This window comes from Mugil cephalus, chromosome 16 (assembly GCF_022458985.1).
Source record: "Mugil cephalus isolate CIBA_MC_2020 chromosome 16, CIBA_Mcephalus_1.1, whole genome shotgun sequence".
NCBI classification, from domain to species: Eukaryota; Metazoa; Chordata; class Actinopteri; order Mugiliformes; family Mugilidae; genus Mugil; species Mugil cephalus.
In genome coordinates, this window is record NC_061785.1 from 23,339,094 (window position 1) to 23,361,130 (window position 22,037).

General features: G+C 40.3%; 1 protein-coding gene across 1 annotated transcript; it reads left to right on the plus strand.

The window, feature by feature from the left end:
- The first annotated feature begins 174 nt into the window (after positions 1-174).
- On the plus strand, positions 175-21,236 carry rfng (RFNG O-fucosylpeptide 3-beta-N-acetylglucosaminyltransferase). The gene is made up of 9 exons (XM_047609782.1): positions 175-557; positions 3,619-4,182; positions 11,309-11,357; positions 13,479-13,581; positions 13,707-13,860; positions 14,035-14,120; positions 16,947-17,112; positions 17,218-17,303; positions 19,335-21,236. The coding sequence occupies exons 2-9, from the start codon at positions 3,685-3,687 to the stop codon at positions 19,408-19,410; spliced, it is 1,218 nt and encodes a 405-aa protein (XP_047465738.1). The 5' UTR covers positions 175-557; positions 3,619-3,684; the 3' UTR covers positions 19,411-21,236.
- Positions 21,237-22,037: the final 801 nt, after the last annotated feature.

Sequence of the window (22,037 nt, forward strand, 5' to 3'; positions counted from 1 at the left end):
TTTAGTCATTAAATCACCGTTTACTGTAAAAGAAAGAAAATGAGCCTAATGTTATCACGTGGCAGTCAGATAATTGTTTTATCTAAAGCTTTTTGGATGCCAGATGATAACCTACCATACCGACAACATTTTCGTTCAACCTTTCTTTTATTTTGAAAGTTCTGACCGGATTTCACATTGAACTATTCCGAGTAACTTCACATGGCTTTCCGAAATGAGTTTTTGGAACATTTGGGTAACGTTAGACAGAAGTAGGCGCTTCGAATGGAAGTGACTTTGTTTCGATATCATGCTTCTTGTTAACACAAATGGCTTTGAAGTAATCTGAGTGAGCAGGAGAGGTTCCAGGAAATCTGTGTTTTTAAAGTCACTTCGGAACAACAACAAAACAACGAAGACGACGAGTCGCACATTGACGTTAGACCCGGTGCCTTTTATTCTACAACACAGCCGATTTTCCAGTTGAATTTCAGTGAAATCTTACTCGCTTTTTCCCGAGTAGTTGAAACGTGTGGTCGTGGAAACCAGAAGGCAAATGTGTCCTGTGATATGTCATGGTAAGTTCTTGCACCTACGCGCCATTGCCATTTTCGGCGACGCTGTTCCACCATACCAAACTCACTCTCGGAAATCTCTTCAGGTTGATAGCGCTTGTTACACAGCAGCTTACGCGTGTCATAGCCCAGTGGGATAAAGCCTGTAGAGCCTGTAACTCTTCAAATCGTCATACGTGTAATTCGTTTATCCTGAATTAAAATTACACTTTTGTAACACCTCATCTTCCGCTCACAGGTTCCTGCACATCTGTAACGTTAAGCAACCTGTTGTGAATGAGACCTGTTTGGTAAAAAACTCGTATGCCGAAATGAACATAAGCTGTTCACTTGAGTGTTAATATCATTGGTGTCATAATTAAAGTTGTGGACTGTGGATTTATGTGAACTGCAGTGTTACCAACTCTGAAACACAAAGGCTGCACGTTTATCCATGCGGCCACAGAGGGGGAAAGTTCCATGTGCCCTTTAAACAGTGCTGGAACGGAACCCTCCAAGATCCCAAATCACAGTCCTTTAAGGGTCATATAGGGCAGATATTTTTGAAATCTGGTTCAACAAAATGCAAAGCATGTCCACAGTATGCTTAATTTGAAAACCTTTCTTTTCTGTCAGTGTTTGCAGTTGGAAGCAATGACTCAAGCCTGCAGAGAGACTGTAGCACAGTTACCTTATATTTACAGCTGTGTTCAAAATAACAGCAGTCTATAACATGTACATGGCAAATAATTTACTAGTAGGTATAATCGAAATCCAGCAGACCCAACTGTCAAAGCGTGCATGCTGCTGATTATGTGTAAACTAATCATTAATTGAAAGGGGCACGTTGAAAATAATAAGAGTGTGGAGCTCCATAAGCGAGGTCATTCATTCTGTGAAACAAACGGTGGGTCTTTCTTGTGAACAGTGAAGATGGCAAATGTTGTACATGCTGGTTGTAGTGAATTTCTCTCTGAAAAATCTGAATAAAATGGGTAGTTCCTGACATTGCTCAGAAGAACAGTGGACTTTGATGGGGGGCAGACATATAAAAAAGTGTAGAAAGTTATAGGGTGCTGAGCTAAAATGATCTTATATACTTTAAAATGACAACTAAAACCAGAACGATGTGGAAGACGGCGGAAAACTACCATTCAACCAAAGATTAACCAAAATGGCAAAGTCTGAGCCAATGATCAGAGAAGAATGTCTAATGTTACCTGTGAGTATTGTAACAATTAGAAGACACCCATGTGAAGCCATCAGCAAGAAGCCCCCACAAAGTTTACGTGATGAAGGCAATATTGTTCTTTTTGGATCGCAGAAAGTTGGTCAGGCCGTTCCCAAAGATGGAATTAAAGCTACAGTACACTGTGAAGCATGGTAAGCATCATGGCATAGAGGTTTTTCTTGTACTATGGTGTCAGGCCTATTTATGCCATACCAGGAATCATGAATCAGTTTGAAGAGATCAGAATACTTAAAGAGGCTGTGTTGCATTGTAGGAAATAGGAAATGCCCTTGACATGTTTCAACAAACAGGCTCCAGCATCTTGGCTCCAGACCAACAAGATAAATGATACAGAGTGGTCAGCCAAATCCCCGGACCTTAATCCAATAGAAAACTTGTGAAGTGACATCAAAAATACTGTTTCTGAGGCAAAACCAAGAAATGCAGTGGAACTGTGGAATGTAGTCCAGTGGTCCTGGGCTGGAATACCTGTTCACAGGGTCCAGAAGTGTTCCAGAATGCAGGTTTCCAGAATGCTATTACTTGGAACACAACTGTATGATGGTGCATTCAAGGCAGTGATTTTCTGCAATTGGTCATGGAAATAGATGCTGATTATCAGATGCTTGACTTGACACTTTCAACGCTTAAAGAGGACACTGATTCAAAGGCGACAGTCAGCCATTTTGTTTTGGCAATTTGTTGTTGATATACATGCCTATGCCGCCATAAACACAGACTGCAGGCAATGTATGTGTTGCAGTCTGTGTGCAGCCTGCCTCTCAGATGTGACTCTGTGAAGTTGGCGGTAAACTGCTGACTAGCTAAACTCAGACATGTACATCACGCTGCACATCAGCGGGAGTAGAGCCTGACTGCTGCAGATATGTGTGTGTGCGAGAGAGAGAGAGAGAGGAGATGAGCAGTAGTGTTGTAGATTTATAGAGACCGGGGCCTTTATGTGACTTTTTGTCATCAGAGATTTCTCCTTTTTTTTTTTTTTTACTGCTGCAGAAAGGGGGGCAGTGACATCTTTCTGCAAATGGATGTTTTGAACAGGTCTCTAAAAGTGAATATATAACAACTCAGAGGAGAGGGCACCTCCTAGCAGTCCATCTTTTGTATTGCGTAGCCATGCAATACACACAACCCACTATTTTGAGATGGCAGCTATTTGGGTAATATTCTACCATGCAACAAGTGATGTAGACACCTGCACAGCTGCATTGTAATGCAAGGATTGAACAGACATACCTAGAGCTGTCTACTTCTGTGTGCATGACCTAGACACATGTTAGAACCATGAACAGGGTCACTCTGATCTTACACTTGCAAGGCTTTTAGGGATAAACCCAGGGAGCTTTCTATAGTTTTCACACCTGTTTAGTGATTTTTAACTCATTCTTAGCTACTACTTCCCTGTCATATTTCCATTTTACTATCATGGCTTTATTTCAAGCTGCAACAGTAGCAGGCACAGAAAAGAGTTGGTGAACAAAGGGCAACCACTAGCAGCTGAGCCATATAATTTTAAAGTTGTGCCACATTCACTGCTTGCTTTCGCTGCCCTCAGTTGCCTCAGAGATTTGTCCATTGTAGTTTAAATGTTTTCTTCCAAAGAAGGGTTATTCTGAGGTTATTTTCGCAAAGTAGTTTGAGGACTGTAGTTTCTGTACATTTATCAGCAGCGTAGCGTAATAGTCCCTCCATGTCTCTGTAGTTATTAATGAACCCTGGGTAATGTGAGTCCTGCTCTCACCACTCATCAGAGGACCACTAGATGTGCTTTTTGAAGTGTTGCATAAAGTTTAAGAGTGTCAACATACACTGTAGAAACGTCCTTCTTCTGTGCAGGATTCCAGCTGATGGTGAGATGATGGGACAAGGTGGTGCTGGAAGCGATTGCAGCCCTGGAGGCTGATGAACCCGTACCATCGACCAGTCAGGATGCACATAGTCTCAGTGGGTGTCAGCAAGTTCTGCTTCCTGATGTCCATTGCATTCTGCGGTCTTCTGCTTCTCTTCATCCCAGCCCTCCAGTCCCGGGCAAGACAAGGGGACCTGCCTCAGCCCCGACCCCAAGTCAAGCCAGCTCATGCAAGCCAGTCACACCTTGCTGGGGATCACGCCAGTTCCATCCATAGTGAGGATGTGGACTTGGCCAGAAGACTTAATAGGAGCTCAGCAGGGCAAGGAAGAGCTACCAAGACTGAACTTAACAATAATGATGACCACAGTCCCAATAAAGGGGCAGACTCCAGGAGAGCCATTGAAGGAGGAAAGGTTGGTGGATTTTCAGGGTTCCGTGACAAACTGAAGCCAAAGGACATTTTTATTGCAGTGAAGACTACCAGAAAGTACCACAAGTCCAGACTGGAGTTGCTGATTCAGACCTGGGTGTCCCAAGCTAAGGAACAGGTAAGAAGACTTCCATTCATTTTTGTGTGCATGCACTATAATTGAACTATATGGGTAGTCCTGAGTCTAGATAATACATTTATGTTACAGTTGCACAGTTCTATGGACACACAGCTGTATAGTTGAGCTGCGCTAACACCTCACGATGTCTCATTAGATGAATTTGCAAGTTGGTCGTGTTCTGTCTCTGAATTTTGATTGCGTTTCAAGTTTTGCTGCTATGCCCCTCCCATATTTATAACTATATAATAATAACTATAACTTTTCGCTGTAACAGATATTGTGACCAGCACTGTCCAGTTTTTCATGCAGCCTATCGTGGTGACAGAGAGACACAGCCACCAGCTTTTATTTGGATTTTTGTTGATACAGTGGTGTTAGTGGTAATGGATTTGCTCATCCGCAAATACACCCTGAGTTTTGGGGTGTTGTCTTACCACTGAGATTCTTCTCTTATGCAGTAAGAGTTTGTCCTTAATGACTGTTTGTAAAACCACAGCACATCTGGTTTGTGTCAGAATCATGCTGTTTGTTGAGGTAATTGTTCATTTTCCCCCACGGTTTCAGCTGGTACACATTCCTCGATCAGAACTGATACTTCAAGTCCAAGTGTGTGTGCTGTAGGAGTTCCATGGCAACACTCAGTCCGTTTACATGTACGTGAAAAAAATGAATTATTGCCTTAATCGGACTGTAACTGGAGAACTTAAGTGCATGTAAACACGTTACTCTGACTAAAATCTGAGTTTTCTTTATGCGATTAAGACACCCAGATAATGTGATTGGAATTCGGTTTTCTCTGCCGTATATATGCTTAATTGGACAACTAATAGGAATCCAAGAAAGCCGGTTGCAGACGAAGAAGAAGGTAAACAGAGCTGGTAGAAGAACCATCTAAGGGATAGCGCACATCTTATTTGCACCAGAAGTAGCGCAAACATTACGTACGAGATTAAAAAATGTAATATAGTTTGAAATGCCGATCTACCACATGAACGACTCTTGTTTATTATATGACGTAATGGGTCAACCGGAAAGCGAGGCGTATTAACCTGGTATTAGCCAGCTGAAAAGACATATCGCCACCTAGTGTGGAGGAGGGCATGTTCCCGTTATTCGATTTTCTCCTCTGCATGTAACCTGGGACAAGGACTGCAGTAAGAAACTCAGATTTTGAGCATAGCTCGATTAAGCTCTGCATGTAAACACACTCACTGAAACAGGGAGACTTTGTCCAATACACACCCATCATATATGAACTTAACAGCACATCTCCAATTCCCTGCCAGTATGGTGGAACACGTTTATGCTTGACAGCTAATTTTGCACTGGTCGTTTTCAGTCAACATGGAATTATTTTTTTACCCAAACTGGTCATCTTTGACAGTGCAATCTTAGGATCTGTGACATTCCCACCAGATCACAGATGGGTAGCTGGACCTGGCTTGTCAGACATATTGTGCAATTGTTTGAAATTGTTTGAACAATTAAGGTCAGATTTTCCAAATGCTGTTAGATCTCTTAAAAACCTAAAAAAAAAAAGTATTTGCATCTCCTCAGAACTTTCAACCTTTCTACGTAACAAATGACTAAAGACTTAATTGAACTTTAACACAAGTCTTGTCAGTAGATAAAAAAGAATCTTATCAAACAAATGAAATTGAAATATTTTATGTTTTGGTATTTGTTTATTCAGGAAAAATCCTACATATTGGTGAGGCGCAAAAGTAAGATTACAAGTCAATTTTAGAGTTTAAAATTAGAGTCCATCTGTTCAGAAGTGTTTCTAATCAGTGTAATGAGACTCAGGTGTTGTGCCCTGTATATGGGGAAACAATCAGGGATTTGTCACAATCCGATCTTCATTACACCTGTCTGTAGTAGAGTATAATGACGTGGACATACTCTGAGCTTTCTCATGAGCTCAGAAAAGGAGTTGTTGTTGATCATCAGACTGGAAAAGGTACAAAAAGTTTGGAATCCACAAATCAACAAACAGACCAAGATTGTGACCAAATAGAAGAGATTTATGACAACTGTTACCCTCCACAGGAGTGGTCAACCAGCAATTATCACTCTTACAGCAAGATTCATAATAGCCCAAGAGGCCAACAAGGTCACGAGGGACTTCCCCTTCAACTTCTAAGCCACTAAAGACCTCTCTCACATCACACTTGATAATGTTTGTGAATCCACCATCAGGAGAACACTGAGCAACCATGGTGTACATGGCAGAGTGGCAAGAATAGCTTTATCCTTGCTGCTCCCCCCCAAAAAAGAATGTCTCTGCTGGTCTGCAGTTTGCTAAACATCATGAGGACAAGTTAGCAGTCCATTGTAAAAATGTTTCGTGGACAGATTAGACTAACGTAGAATTCGTTGATTTTAATGAGAGACATTACATTTGGAGACAATACAACACAGTATTCCAGGCAGTTGTAGTGGCCATCTTTGATGGACCAATAAATTGTAACGAAAATGCTACAATATCTGTCTGTTAGCTGAATCTGTTGAGAAACTGGGTCATGCTGCAAGACTGCAACTCTAAGCACACAAGTAGATCTACAAAAGAACGGTTAAAAAAGAACAAAAAAAATGCCATAGAATGGCCAAATCAAAGTCCTGAACATAAGCCAATAGAAATATGGAAAAATATGGAAACAAGCAGTTCATGTGAGGAAACTAGGGCTGCACAATTCTGTAAAAAATGTGAATGTGAAAATGTGAAAATTTAAAGCACAGATTATTTATTGCACTGTTGATCTTTAACAAAATGAAAAAACATTCAAATGGTCATTCATGTAGAGTATCAAACATTGAGATTTTCTTATAATGTTGAGCATACATTTGAACAATAGGCTTGTTAGCTTGTTAGCCATCCATTTAACTCTCTTTACCGCTGACTTGTCTCTGCTTCTCTCCTTCACTGTTTCCACATACTCAATTGCAGGCAGTCTTCCTCCATTGACAGAATCGCGTGTAGTAAAGATGCTTTACAAGGTTGAGAGAGGAGTCAGTGGCAGTGCTGCCTTTAGGGGCGCTTGAAAAAATCCGGGAAGAAATGAGAGCATTTGTTTGTGATGCCACTCATGAGTAAAAAAGCTTAAGAATCGTTGTGTTTTGAAATGAGATCATGTGTATCAGTCAAGGCTGATAGGGAAGAAAATTTTTGTCCACAGGTACAAAAAACAAAAACACCTTCACTTCTTCAGCTTAGTAATTAAAAAAAAAAATATTTCTGCAATAAATCCAAAGTGTAAACATGACAGGTAGTGGTTTTACAGATGTATTTACACTAACATAAGCTAAGTGGCTCTTGTTTGTATCATTACATATGGCAGATAGACATCTATGACTCAGCAAGAACATGGAAATTTATCAGCATTCATTCATTTATCAGCATTCATTCATCACCAGCATTTCTTTCTGTTTAGATTTTATACAAATGACTGTGACCACTCCCAAACTGCCAGTTTAGATCCATCAAATGTAATGACCAATGGAAGAATAAGCGCTGACAACACTACTTTTGTTGTCAGTATGATCTATTTACAGCTTCCAGGCAGCACATGAATAGATCACACCTGCTGTAATTAGTGTTATAGTGCTACTGTAATGTAGCCATTTTTGACTACTACTATATTGACTCCGAGTGGGATGTTAAGGTGGTCGTTAACTATCGGGGAAGTTCATAAATGGAAAAAAAAATGGAAGTTCATATCCAGCTATTATTACTGGTTTGTAGAATGTCTGGTTGCCTTTTTGTGAAGATTTTCACCCCTGTCTTTTTGTATTTTCCCCATGACAGACTGGCGACCTGTCCACAGTGTACCTCTTTAGCCCAATGACACTTAAACAGGCTTCTGCCCCCTGTGACTCTCTGGAGCAGGGGTGCCCAATACGTCGTGTACATCGTGTTCGACTAGTAGATCGCAAAGGTAGTGCATGTTAATATTGCAACATCCCCACACTTTGGTGGCATACATCCACAGTCATGCACAACATCAGCAACTCAAGAGTATCATCGTCCTTAAAGGGACAGTGCTGCTTTTCTTTTCAGTGCACTTCTCTTCTTAGAATATTAAAAACAAAGATGGATAGAGCTTTAAACACTGTAGCAACACTTCATAAGGTAGGGTATATAACGTAGAATTATCAGGAAATGGAAAAAAAAATAGTTTTGAAGTAAGTAAGCTGACCCTAGGGCTGAAATGAAAGGATGCCATATTTTACGATTATGTTGACTAGTATTTTTAGTATTTTATATAGTGTTTCTAATTCAAATTTCTGAAAATCAGCACAGTGGTGGGACCATCATGTTGATGGGAAGCTTGTCAGCAACAAACCCTATATGGCCAAGAGTTTGTCTCAAGCTCTGGACGTTCCAGACGAGGTCTGCCGGGAAACTTCGAACTCTTTAAGGAGCATCATGTTCAGAGAAATAGGAGCAATGTGTGTCAACTCCATGCACCTTAACATTTACCTTGTGAGTCCATATAGACGGTACACCACTGCTATCCTAACACTGGATGAGATGGTTGCTTGTACCATTAAAATGCTACAAGAGTGCACTGTGAAGAAGAAACTGAAAACTGAAGAAGAAGCAAACATCAACCACTGCAGCTGGAACTCAGCCTGGACCAAGACACAAGACACACTGAAGAAGACCGAGAAGAGTCTATCAAAAGTGATGTCTCAGACACTTTGGAAGAGAAACCTGCTCCAGTATCTCAGACAAGCAGGATTAAGAGCTTCTTCAACAAGCCACTTCGCAAAGCGTCACCTCATGCACCAACACAGACGGTCGACGTTACAGAGGTCACCCCTGTGGACATCTTTGTGCCTCTAGACACAACTTTGGAAGAAATATTTGTAAGCAGCATTGCAGAGAACCTGGTGTTCTGGGCCCTTAAAAAGTCCAAGAGGACCTGCGCTGCAGATAACCTAGACACCATGCACCATAGGCTGTTCAACAAACTCTGGGGTGAAGTCGAGAGACAAGGTTTTAACATTAACCAGGACAAGCTGAAGGACATGGACAGGCCATTTTTAAAGACATTGTGTCATCTTTTAAATAGCAGTTGAAGAAACAATCGGAGGAACGTGGCATCATCGCAGAGTTGTTCGCAGCAATAGGGAGAACTTTCAACAACCCTACAGTCGGCCCCACAGCACCAGTGTTTTAAAGATGAACATCATCATCATTGGTAAATATTTTTTTGTTTCCTGTATTTTTTTTTTTTTAATTCTTATTTTTTAATATATTTTTGCTCTGTTGTTCTGTGCCACTGTAACATCCTAATTTCCACACAGGGATGACTAAAGTCTTTTCTTAAATTATCTTCCTAGACGATTCCACTCGACTTCCTTGCGGCATCTGTGCTGCTGCTGCTTCACCTGCTACTTGTTGTTGCAATAAAAAATAAAAATAAAAAAATAAAAAATCAGTTTGTATTTCTGTTTGTCAACAACTTAATAATAATAATATAATACATATTTCAAATAATAATAAATATATACAGTACAACCCACCGATATCTCAGGACTGAAGTGGTTTCGTACTGTTCAGTTGTTGTTGCTGCACAAGGGGGTCACACCACATACTGAAAGCAAGGATTCACTTACTTTTGCAACTCACAAATGTATTAATTTTCTTGAATAAACAAACACAAACGTGTAATATCTGAGTTGCATTTGTTTTTCTGAGTTTTCTTTATTTACTGTCAAGACTGAAAATCAGCTGATGTTTCAAGTGATTTCTATGAGAACATTCTTTGGCTCAGATTAAAGAGAGGTGGACTGTTTTCATAACCACGTTTATAAAAAAAAAAAAAAAATACACACCAAGTCAGATAGGAGGGAAATAACCCGGAGTACCCTTGTTTAAATGAACCAACACAGAAAGCACTGTGGTCCCTCCTTGACATAGAGCCTCATTGTGGAGAGAAGGAGTTGTTAAACTGCACAGCCACTCAACTCCACTTCAGACATGTCACAGTCCCAGAGAATGAAGGCATTCCAGTTCAGTGTGTGCTGGCTGTACCAGCATCTTGGCTCATACTGGCTCTGAGTTCAGGTCTGTTGTGAGAGGAGCTACAGAAGTGAGGTCTGTTCTGTGTTAACTAACCACTCACTGCCATGTGCTGGGAGGCATTACAGGGTATCTTATTTTACTGCTCTCAGGTCAGTAAAGTTCGCCCCCTGTGTTTAAAACTGCCAGTAAAATTAAAACCTGCTCAGACCAATTTGTGTTTAATGTAAGTGTGTCAACACAGCTTCAATAGCCTGTGGGGTCTATGGTTAAATACTAGAAGAGCAAGGTCAAGTCATTAGGGCTTTGCCTTCTACCTTCTGCTCACTACGCCCCACTATCTACAACTCCAAAGCTGTTAGGTCTGACGTTTTGTTCTTCAAGTCAGAGAGCATGGGCGTTTTAATATGGCAACTATGAAGTCTGTGGGGGGAAAATGTCCAGTGTCTAAAGCAGTTGTCACTGCTGCAGGAAGTGGAGTGTTTTGTAGCTTAGCATTCAGACTGAATTAAAAACATACACAACGTACATGTAGTACTGCATACTATAGAGCTTTAACCTATAACCATAGTCTATAATGTAAATTATCTTATTTTACAGCCTAAACAGAGTGTGTGCGTGAGTGAATACACGTGGGGTTGTATTTTTTTTTTAACTCAGCCTTTATTTAACAAGGTCTGTTCCTTTGAGATCTAAGGTCTCTATTACAAGGGAAACCTGGCAACGTGTGTCAGCACCACAGTTTCAGAGGATTAAAACATGACATAATCAAAGGGTTGCATTACAAAGAAAACCTCAGTTACAGCATTTGCACAGTCAAACTGGACTCAATCGATGCCACCGTTGTTTTAAACAAGGGATGTAGGAATCATGCCAAGAATGGATGTGTAAATAAAAACATACTAGTAACTAAGGTGGCAGACTAGTTCACTTAATTAAGACCCAATGGTGAGCTAGAGATCCACAGTTTATAATGAAGACAGTGAACTGAGGCATTCATGTCCAACACATCACTATAAACAGTTACACTTTAAAAGGTAGACTCCACCAGTTTCTCTTTAATGTAAAAATAAAACGTTTCTTGTTCTGTTTCAGACTTACATATTCACTGATGGTGAGGACAAGGATCTACGGGTGAGGACAGGTAAGGAGCTAGACTGCTTCCACTCTCTCAAAAAGTGTTTTCCCTTTCTTGTCCATAAAATGATGCATGAAATCAAATGAAACATTGCAATGTTGCAAAAAAAAAAAAATGAAGACGACGACGATGCGGTCATTTCATTTTGACTGTCGTGCAGAAGAGTGTCCAGGTCAATTGGAGGGTTTATCGCCCTTTACAGAGGGGATGAGGATATAATGATGACAAAATTGCACACACATGTCTAATAGAATATAATCATGTTATGATTGTCATGTTACATTAAAAAGGTTCTCTGCGACATCATAATATCATGAGTCAGACTTAAATGTAGCTCTAACTTGACTAGTTGGCATAGGCATTCAGCAGTGAGGAAGTAATTGTTGTCAAAAGTCTACAAAGTTAGAAATCCCAAAATCCACACCAAAGGGAGTTACTGTCTGCACTAAGCATTCCTGACCGATATCAACATCATTTGTCCACTGTCCAGGGAAGGATGGTCAGAAAACCATCAAAATATTGTGAAGTTTGTTGTTACATTTGGGAGATGAAATACACATTATATTGCGTATGTCTGTTCTTCGTGATGTCAAACATGCTAGTTGTGGTCTGTGAGGAATTCAAGTGCATAGGCATGCTGCCAGCAGCTCATTTTGAGTATCTTTGTGACTGCCCAAATATGCGAGCACAGCACCGTTCAGATGTTATTAATATGGATATTAAGTTCGGACTCTCTTCAACTTTAAGTTGAAGATTTCATGTTCAAATTGGATGGCGTATGAATTGCAATCATTTTCACATGCAGTACCCTATGCTGCCTTTTTTCTTTCAATAAAAACTGTTATCGCAGAAAATAAGTGAAAATGTTGGTGTCTTTGACATATTTGCAGTCTCAAAACTTCATGCACTGTAAAGGTGATACCTAATTTCCCTTCGGGCATGAATAAAGTAATCTATATCTATTAAAGTTTCACAGAATGCCAACTAAGAGAACTAATTATTTTCCCAATTGTGTTTTTTCTGTTTAAAACTGTAAAAAAACAACTGCAGTTGTAACATTCTATCAAAAATATTTGAGCTCTTTAAAATACAAAATACAAACACTTAGGTACACCTTGCTAGTAAAAGGTTGGACCCCTTTTTGCCTTCAGAACTGCCTTAATTCTTCATGGCATACTTTCATCAAGGTCTTGGAAACATTCATCAGAGATTTTTGTCCATATTGACATGACAAGGCAGGATGGATCCATGCTTTCATGTTGTTTACGCCAAATTCTGACCCTGCCATCCGATTGTCGCAGCAGAAATCGAGACTTGTCAGACCAGGCAACGTTTTTCCAATTTTGGTGAGCCTGTGTTAACTGTAGTCTCAGTTTCCTGTTGTTAGCTGACAGGATTGGCACCTGGTGTGGTCTTCTGCTGCTGTAGCCCATCTTCTTCAAGGTTTGACATGTTGTGCGTTCAGAGATGGTATTCTACATTCCTTGGTTGTAACAAGTATTTATTTGAGTTACTGTTGCCTTTCTATCATCTCAAACTAGTCTGCCCATTCTCCTCTGACCTCTCACATAAACAAGGAATTTTCATCCACACACCTGCTGCTCTCTGGATCATCATCAGACCATTCTCTGTAAACCGTAGAGATGGTTGTGTGTGAAAATCCCAGTAGATCAGCAGTTTCTGAAATACTTAGACTAGTCCATGATTCTCTAAGTCCGTGATTGACTGATTAGCTATTTGTGTTGACACGCAATTGAACAGGTGTACCTAATAAAGTAGTCAGTGCGTGTATATCTGTATTCAGTAGACCTACCTTTTATCATATTAACAGCAGGGCTACAATGATGTTAGTTATGTGTTAGTTGACCCTTGTCTGCTTCATTTACTCATACGTCCTCATCCAGTTCACTCATGATCCTCAATAGACCTCGGAAAATATTCTGTTGCTGGCCCACTCCACCATTCCTGTGCGCGTACTGTACTTCTTGACATCCAGAATCCAGTTTTTCTTTTAAGGAATAAGATGGATAAAATGTATATCTTTAGTGCTTATGTAAAGGATGTGAATTATCTGCTACCAGCAGACCAGTAATTGAACTGTGACGTCTTCTCTTTTTCCTTTCCCAGGAGCTAACATCATCAACACCAACTGCTCAGCAGCCCACACTCGACAGGCTCTGTGCTGCAAGATGTCTGTGGAGTATGATAAATTCATCGAGTCTCAGAAAAAGTGGGTGAAATGTGAACCGTCTAAAACAGTAGGGATGGCAAATAGTTACAATCCAACAGTTGTTGGTGACATTTCTAGGAGATGAAAGCACAGTTGACAAATGTACTTCTTTCTCTGTGTTGTAGGTGGTTCTGCCATGTAGATGATGACAACTATGTGATCCTGCCAAGCCTGCTACGGCTACTCTCTTCCTACCACCACAGCCAGGACGTCTACCTTGGTCGGCCCAGCCTAGATCACCCTATAGAGGCTGCAGAGAGGGTCAAGAGTGATGGATCGGTTCGTCAGCTTGAATTATTTCTCCTTATGAACCAGGGGTGTAGAGATAAGTCTGATAAAGTTGGGAACCACTAACTTGAATATAAATGTAACATGTCACATGATATAAGGTGTTTTCTTGAGACCTGCATACTATCAACAACCAAATTATATGATCTTTGTTTCTCATTTCAGGTGTCAGTCAAGTTCTGGTTTGCCACAGGTGGAGCAGGTTTCTGTATCAGCCGAGGTCTGGCCCTGAAAATGAGCCCCTGGGCAAGGTAGGACGGATTTAAGTAGTTATGATGCTTACACCTGACTAAGTTGGTTTGTAGCTTAGTGAATGACTGAAATTTGAAAATAACATAATAATAATAACACAGAAAATAAACTAAGCCTAAAGTCAGTAATATTTTTTTGAGGTTTCACACATCACAAATCTTAATTGCCTATGTGCAAGTATTGTATTTGACTCATTCATCCACCTTAACCATGTCACCTTTCAGGAATTGAACCTCTCCAACTATGTTGGTTGTGTAGCCTGGGCATACTGCACAGTGCACTGGCAGATGGAATAGCTGTAGGTTGACTGTATAGTGGTGGAAAAAGGTTTTCGGACACCCTTAAAATTTTACACAATCTTGAATATTATCATGAAATATTTGTGGAAAATTTTTTTTGTGTTTCAAAAGGTGTGGCTGCATAAGACAGACAAACAAATACAAATTATATTTATTTTGTTTATTGTAAAAGAAAAACTAACAAAACTAAATCCTTGATAGTTTCAATATGTCAGTTCTTTTCGGTATTAAAGTCAACAAATAATAAGCTGGGTTTACATGGAGCCATTTATTCCGATTACAATCGGTTCAGAAGCCCAAAGCGAATGAAAATGGTAAATGGTAAATGGTAAATGGTCTTGCTCTTATATAGCGCTTTTCTACCTACTCAAAGGTACTCAAAGCACTTTTACAGTCAGAGACACATCCACCCATTCACTCACACAAGCACACACACATTCACACACCAGCGCCAGTTGCACTGGGAGCACATGGGGTTCAGTGTCTTGCTCAAGGACACTTCGGCATATGGCACACTCAGATGATCGTACCGCTAACCCTTCGGTTCATGGAATAAACTGAATGAAATTTCATTCGGTTTCACAGGGGAAGAATATTCCTTTTCCCAAACCCATAGAAAGTCATGTAAACAGTGAATTGGAATGAAGTCAGGCTCTGTTCTTGATAAGCCACCACAGACTTTCAATGGGACTCATGTCCGTGGATTGAGCCGGCCACTCTAAGATCTGGATACTGTGCTCCTGGAGCCAAGTTCTACTGGCCCTGGATGTGTGGCGAGGCCCATTATTTTGCTGAAATATCCAGTGTTGACCTCAATGGAACAGGGCACGTGCAGAAGGGAGCATGTGTATTTCGAAAATAGCACAATATTTGGCAGAGTTCAGTGTGCCATCACAGACAGTGAGATGACCAACACCAGCAGCACTCATGCATCCCCAAACCATGATGTTGCCTCCAACATTTCTGACAGTAGGTACTGTACATGCTGGGTATAATGCTTTGTCTGGCCGTACCCTCACATTAGCAGGAGGAAGATAAAGCTGGAAACTGGACTCATCTGACCACAGAATCTTCTTCCAATTACAGTCCTTGTGTGCTTGGGCCCAATGACACTGGGGTGGCTGTGGCGCAGTAGGTAGAGCGGGTTGTCCACGAACTGAAGGGTTAGCAGTTCGTTCCCCAGAATGTACTGTAAAAGCGCTTTGAGTACCTATAGGTAGAAAAGCGCTATATAAAAGCAAGACCATTTACCGCTGTCTCTCATCGATCAGGGACTTGTAGGACCTTAAGCCATGATCTCAAAGTCAACCATGTGTAGTGCAGGTGGAACTCCTATGATGTCTCTACATGTTCTTGCTTAAGACGCTCATGGTTTGACTTCCAAGTTGTTGGTTCGTCTGAATTTTTGCAGAGTGTATCCAACTCATGAAGGACATCTGTACTTCCTGGTGGTCTGGTGGCAGCTGTACCCGTCCTGGCTGGGAATCTGTATGTTTTTGAGAATCGGGCATGTTAACAAAAAGCACAGCTTTCACTGGTACCAAAATCACCCAATTGGCTATTTTAGGATTTGATTAGTATTTTATTTATGGCTGTACTAAAAGAAATTGCACTTGGAGACAATGCAGTATTTCACAAATGCATGGGGTGTCCGAAAACGTTTTTCCACCACTGTATGACAGCAGCCAACCAGTCCAGAAGTACCTGCCTGATATCCCTCTAAGGAGACAGGAGATTGTGGCTGCTTTTTCAAATTCCAATTAAAATGAATCATTGTGATTAAGTTTCAGTATTACTATGTACCCTCTTTAATTTTAATTATTGCCTGCAAGGCCTTCTCTGCTGGCCTGAAGAACAGACTTAATTATATTTTCCATGAATACCTATTAAATAATTGCTAAAGGTCTGTTTGCTTCCTTTCATAGCTTTTCTCCTGGTTGTGCTGCTTCCAAATGTGTATTTTCAAATAAAAGTTCTTATTCAATCAAATTTCAGCTATGATTTGTTGATAGGGTCAAAGAAATCTGTCTGGAGGCCTTCAGAATCAGTCCTGCAGGCCCTGCAGTATTGATCAAGTATTGATCAGACTGTTTAAGACTGCTTTAACCAATCAGATTTTGAGCTGATGACACCAGGTGTTAAATGCACTGCCTGCCACTGTACAAAATTAATAACTTTGGAAACACACATACAAACTAATGTACCGGTCATAAATTTTAGAACAGCATGCAGTATCCTCTATTCCTCCTTCCTCCTATTGGTACACAAAGCATGTTCAGTCACAGTGACACGTCTACACATTTGTTTCCACAAACACACACACATTCACACACCAGTACAAAGTTCTGTGAGCAACTCTGGTCTGTAGACCACCAGCTCTATCTTTTGAGCTGCAGCTGCTGCAGTTGGGTGCCCTGACACATACATACAAAATGTCATTTGAGCAGAATATGGCTCTTAAAACTAGCTTTAAAACTTAGCATTGGTGTGAACACATTGGGCTAAAACACTGTCTTGTGGCTTTAGTTTGGGAAATTTCATCAGCACAGCCGAGAAGATTCGTCTCCCAGATGACTGCACCATCGGCTACATTATTGAGGCCCTGCTTGAGGTCACTTTAACCCATACACACCTCTTCCACTCACACTTGGAGAATCTCCAGAAGCTACCCAGTGACACTGTGCTGGAGCAGGTGAGTGAGTTTCGACTTCTCGACTTCTGTTCTGTACACAGATACAAAACATTTGTCACCTTAATTAAATGTTAATTCATATGTTGTATGATTGTTTTTGATTAGGTGACTCTCAGTTATGGAGGCTTTGAGAACAGAAGAAATGTAGTCAGCATTGCTGGAAGCCTATCAATGACAGAGGACCCCACGAGGTAAAAATAAATCCCTTAAAGAAGTATGTTAGGGCGCATTCACACCAGGAAAGTCAGATAGTTCACTTGCTTTGGTCTGGACCTTTAAAAAAAATTAATTCACATTGCATTTTTTGACAAGCGGACCAACATTGTAAACAGACCCACCCATGCTCTCCTCCGACCGTTTATCGAGGAGGCAGTGCTCTCTTCTGTGCCCCACGTTGACCCATGGCTCATTCTTGGTATAAAATAGAAATGAATGAATGAAACGACTGATGACCGTTCACAACATTTTTTGTAACTTTTTTGTTCCTGGTATACCAGTTAGCGATCGTTTGCACATTTTGCGGACGAAAACTGTCACTTATTTTTCCTGCACCTGCAGCGAATGGATTATATGCCGTGAAGTTCAATGAACTTAATGTAATTTAAACATTAAACATTTAAGAGTGGGTTGAATGGGGCAAATAATTTTTTTTATGTTAGATTTGGAATTATTCTGAATTTACATAATGTAAAAAAGGACATTTCTGTTAATTAAATGCAGGGCGTCCTACACGTGTCGGGCTTTTGTATGTTGTATTGGTGGTTTCAAAGGCAGGGTCAGTTTTTCCGTAAGATACTGATTACATTAAAAGGTACTGTTGTACTGAAAAGGTTCAGATTGCATTCACAAGACAAACGAAGCGTACCAGGGTTCGTTACAGACTCTGGTGCGGACCAAACAAGTGAACCGAGTCCCAGCTGCAGAAGTGATCTCGATTCACTTGTTTGGTCTACACCAGAGTTCGCTGACTTGTATTCACACCTACCCAAAAGGTCCGCACCACAGGAAAAGGTCTGTTTCAAGCAGACTAAACAAGCCTGGTGTGAATACGACCTTGGACAATTTGAAGTGGACTGTCTGAGTTATTTATCTATAGTCAGTGTGTTATCTACTGTAAATAGTGCTTAGTACGCATCTAGTTAAGAGAAAGTCCAGTATGGAAGCCAAACAAAGCACTTTTGATGACATTGGCAGGTTAACACTTAACCTTTCTGTCAATCTTTTTTCAGAGGAAACTGAGGGCATTAATCTGTGCCCTCTCCAAAGCCACCACTGACAAAAACAATAATTTTTCTTCAGAAACCAATATTTGATGGTTAAAAAGCTGGAAATTCACCTAGTGTGTCATTGTATGACATTGGTGTCACACAGTGGCAGACGAGCTACCGCTGTTGTATATTTCTGTAGGCTCTTATGCGGCTCTTATGCAATATAACAATCCCAGAGAGGCTGAATCTTTCAGGAGAAAGATGTGGAAGGATTAAACACTCAGTTCCAGTAAATTGGTATTTCATTGCAATATAAAATTTAAATAAGGATTTCTAGAGTCATTGTATTGTTGTTTCAGTTGTTTCCTGACAGGGAGGTGCTGTAGACTTGTATGGCCTGAGGGAAACACAAACTGTGTAGTCTCAACAACACTTTGCAAAACCTCAATTCTTGCTGCTTCCAAAGAAATTGCATTAAAACTCCCATCTGTCTTGTTATCAGTGCACAGTTCAATAATGCACAATACACTGTGTTCCAGTCATATGTAAGAGTTGATGTCATTCAAAATCATGAACATTGCAACAACAACATCCTGCTAGAAATACTTTCCACCAGATTTTGAAACTTAGCTGCAAGGATTTGCTCCATTTCAGCCATGATAGGCTCTGTGTGGTCGGCTTATAGTTCGTGTTCCAGTTAATTTTAATTGGGTTGAGGTCAGGTTTTTGTGGAGGCCAGTTAAGTGCAGGTGTGCACTGTGAGTTGGTAGTAATATTTAAGAAAACTTGTGCATTTTGATTGTGTTATCATTGGACATTGATACAGTGTTACACGCACTGTTATACACAGTTTCTGATGGGTTTTTACCCACAGCTTCCTATTTAAACTTCAGCTTCCCACTATTCCCTTAGAACTTTTGGATTACTGTGACCTAGATGACTGAGAACCTTTACAGTCATTGATAAACAATGTAGTTTTGCAGTTTTAACTCTGATTCTCTTCATTTCCTGCAGGTTTAAGACAGTCCACTGCCTTCTATATCCACATACTGACTGGTGTCCACAGCTCAAACCTCGGCACAAAATTTAAATGCCACTGTGACTGATAAGCCAAGCCACGCTCAGCTGGAAATCCAATCCGTCAGTCAGTTGGTGGATATCTTTACCCAAACCTTGACCTCTTCTCTTGCTTTTTGCTTTTGAGAGTCTTCTTCTGGTACTTCAGTTTTCTTCAGTTGCACACCTTTCAGAGAAATAAGCCAGTATGTTTGGTCAATATGATAACAGATGGAGCCAAAGATTCACTTTTAAGGTTAGCAGAGCATGCAAGTAGGTAAAACATGAAATGATAAGAGACAAATCATTCAACATTGTAAATGAGCTGTTTTAGTTCCTAAAGAGATCCACAATCTGAAAAGGAAATGAAGCTGGTAGTTCGGCAGAGCTTAACCTCTGAAGTTCCCTCCACATGTACACCAATACATATAATGCTTTATATAATTTCAGTGAAGCTTTTTGTGCTAATGATTCAACAAGGAAACTTCACCACTATCAGAGTCTTTTTAAGTGCCCAGTCAGTAATGTCTCCTGCAGCAGTGGCCATACCACATACTTACAGCTCTTTTCAACTAGGGAAACTTATTGAATCTGCTGTCCTGGATCCTGATTTTGCTTTCATTGTTCTCTACATTGGAAAACAACAGCTAGATTCCAGAACAATTAAAGAGGTGGTACTAATCCAGGTCATAGATGATTGGCCAAGTTGCTGATGTGGTGATCAGATTTTATCTGTAAAGCTCTTTCCTGCTTAGTCCTACATCCTTTCAAAAGGTTCATATTATGGCATATATCTCCAGGTATGGGTCATGTTCCCATCGTGGAAAAGCACTTATGCATCACTCATTCATATGTTTATTTTTACCTTCTGGTCAGATGAATCCCCAGTGGACAGAGCCAATGATACTTTTAAAATGTGGATTGAAGAATTAATTCAAGCTTGCACTCTTGCTAACTTCATGAATGCATTCTATGTTATCTTCTTTATGGTTCATCTTTATGAGTTTGCACTACTTTGATCCTGTCAGTTCCTGTATGTAACAGTAGTTACATTTTGCAGTGTTCTTGTAAATATGAGTGAACGTTGTTTTTAATGTGTGTTATTGGTTCTTTATATAAGTTGTAGCTTTAGCTCTGTATATCCTTTCAAGTAGAGCTCCTCTTAGGGCAGAGCTGTACTCCAGGAGGTGGAGACAAAGATATCTCAACATTATTGCCATGAAATCATAAGTATTGACTGTGGACATGAGCTGCTTGCATTCAGATCTCCATTCTTTTATAGCAATGCTGGCTGGTTGACTTACCTTTTTGGTCTAGACTGAAATATCACAAAATGACTTAATGGATTGTCTTGAACTTTTGTTTGAGTCTCCAGCTAATAATTTAATAACATAAGTATGTCTCTTTCCCTTGGATTTTGAGTAAATGAAATCACTATAACTATTAAAAATTCTGTACAGATACTCAAGACCCCAAGAGACTGAATAAAATCATGTACAGGCATTGTCCGTAGACAATAAATCATAAAGACATCATATTGTTATGCACAACCTGATCATGAGAGAAGTGAACAGCATGTCAAGGCCACAGTTTTTTATGAGAAGGCTTGAAGGATAAGCAGATTCTTTGTCTCTACTGACTGCCTACACAGACCAGCATCAGTATTTCTGCCTGTAAATAATACTTGTGTAAAGCACTGCTTTTTATTGCACAAGAAAATAGAATCCAGACCCCACGCCATGTGTCCCACTGCAGGTCAGTGGGTGAGAGCGAGTGAAATGTGTGCTTTTAAACCTTGCCACTGATGTTTTCTAATGGTATGTATTTTCGCAAAGAATAAAACCTTTCTGCAGTATCAAATGTGTCAGAATTCTGTTCATAGTGAGTCTCTTAACAGTTTTGCTATGCACACATACGCAAACAACATATCGCTGGAAGTAGCAAAAAACAAATGTTTCCGTTATACTGATTACGTGACAATAACAGCCCGGTTTCCTCCTAGAAGACAGGTGCAGGGCTTAAAGTAGGCCTATTCCAGCACCGTGCTGGATCTCTGGCTTTTGGCGTCTGATCGCAGTTCAAAAAAGATCAGCCTTCAGGAAGAAAGAAAAATGTTGATATGGGATATTGTATCAGTTGAGTCAATTGAGTTTGCAGCATTCCCTCTTAACCACACTAACATCACTAGCCAATCACAAGTAGAGCTGGGTGGGTCTCAGAAAGCACGGTTGAGATCCAGCTGCAGCTGATGCTTCATTCAAAACAACTTGGGAGAAAATGAGCTCTGAGTTGTCAAACATACATATTTTAATGTTCACAAAATGGTGACAATATAACAAACTTATTTTTTCTCCTCCGAGTTAACCTGTAACGTGAACACTATTAAGTCACTGTTCTTGGAAAGATGGTAAAATTTATGAAGCTAAGAGGATGTGTCCTAACTGCAAACCCAAAGCCCATTCTGCCGTGACATGCTCAATATGTAAGTCAGTCCTGAAATGCAACAAATGTACTACTGCAATACACACTCGTATGAAAAGACATCTGCTAATGCCAGCAGAGTAACGATCCAACTGTCAGTTAACCACTTACCAAATGTCCTGCAGTAACGGAGACTTAGTCTGTACATCAGCAATTTGATGGTTTCATTGTATAAACTTA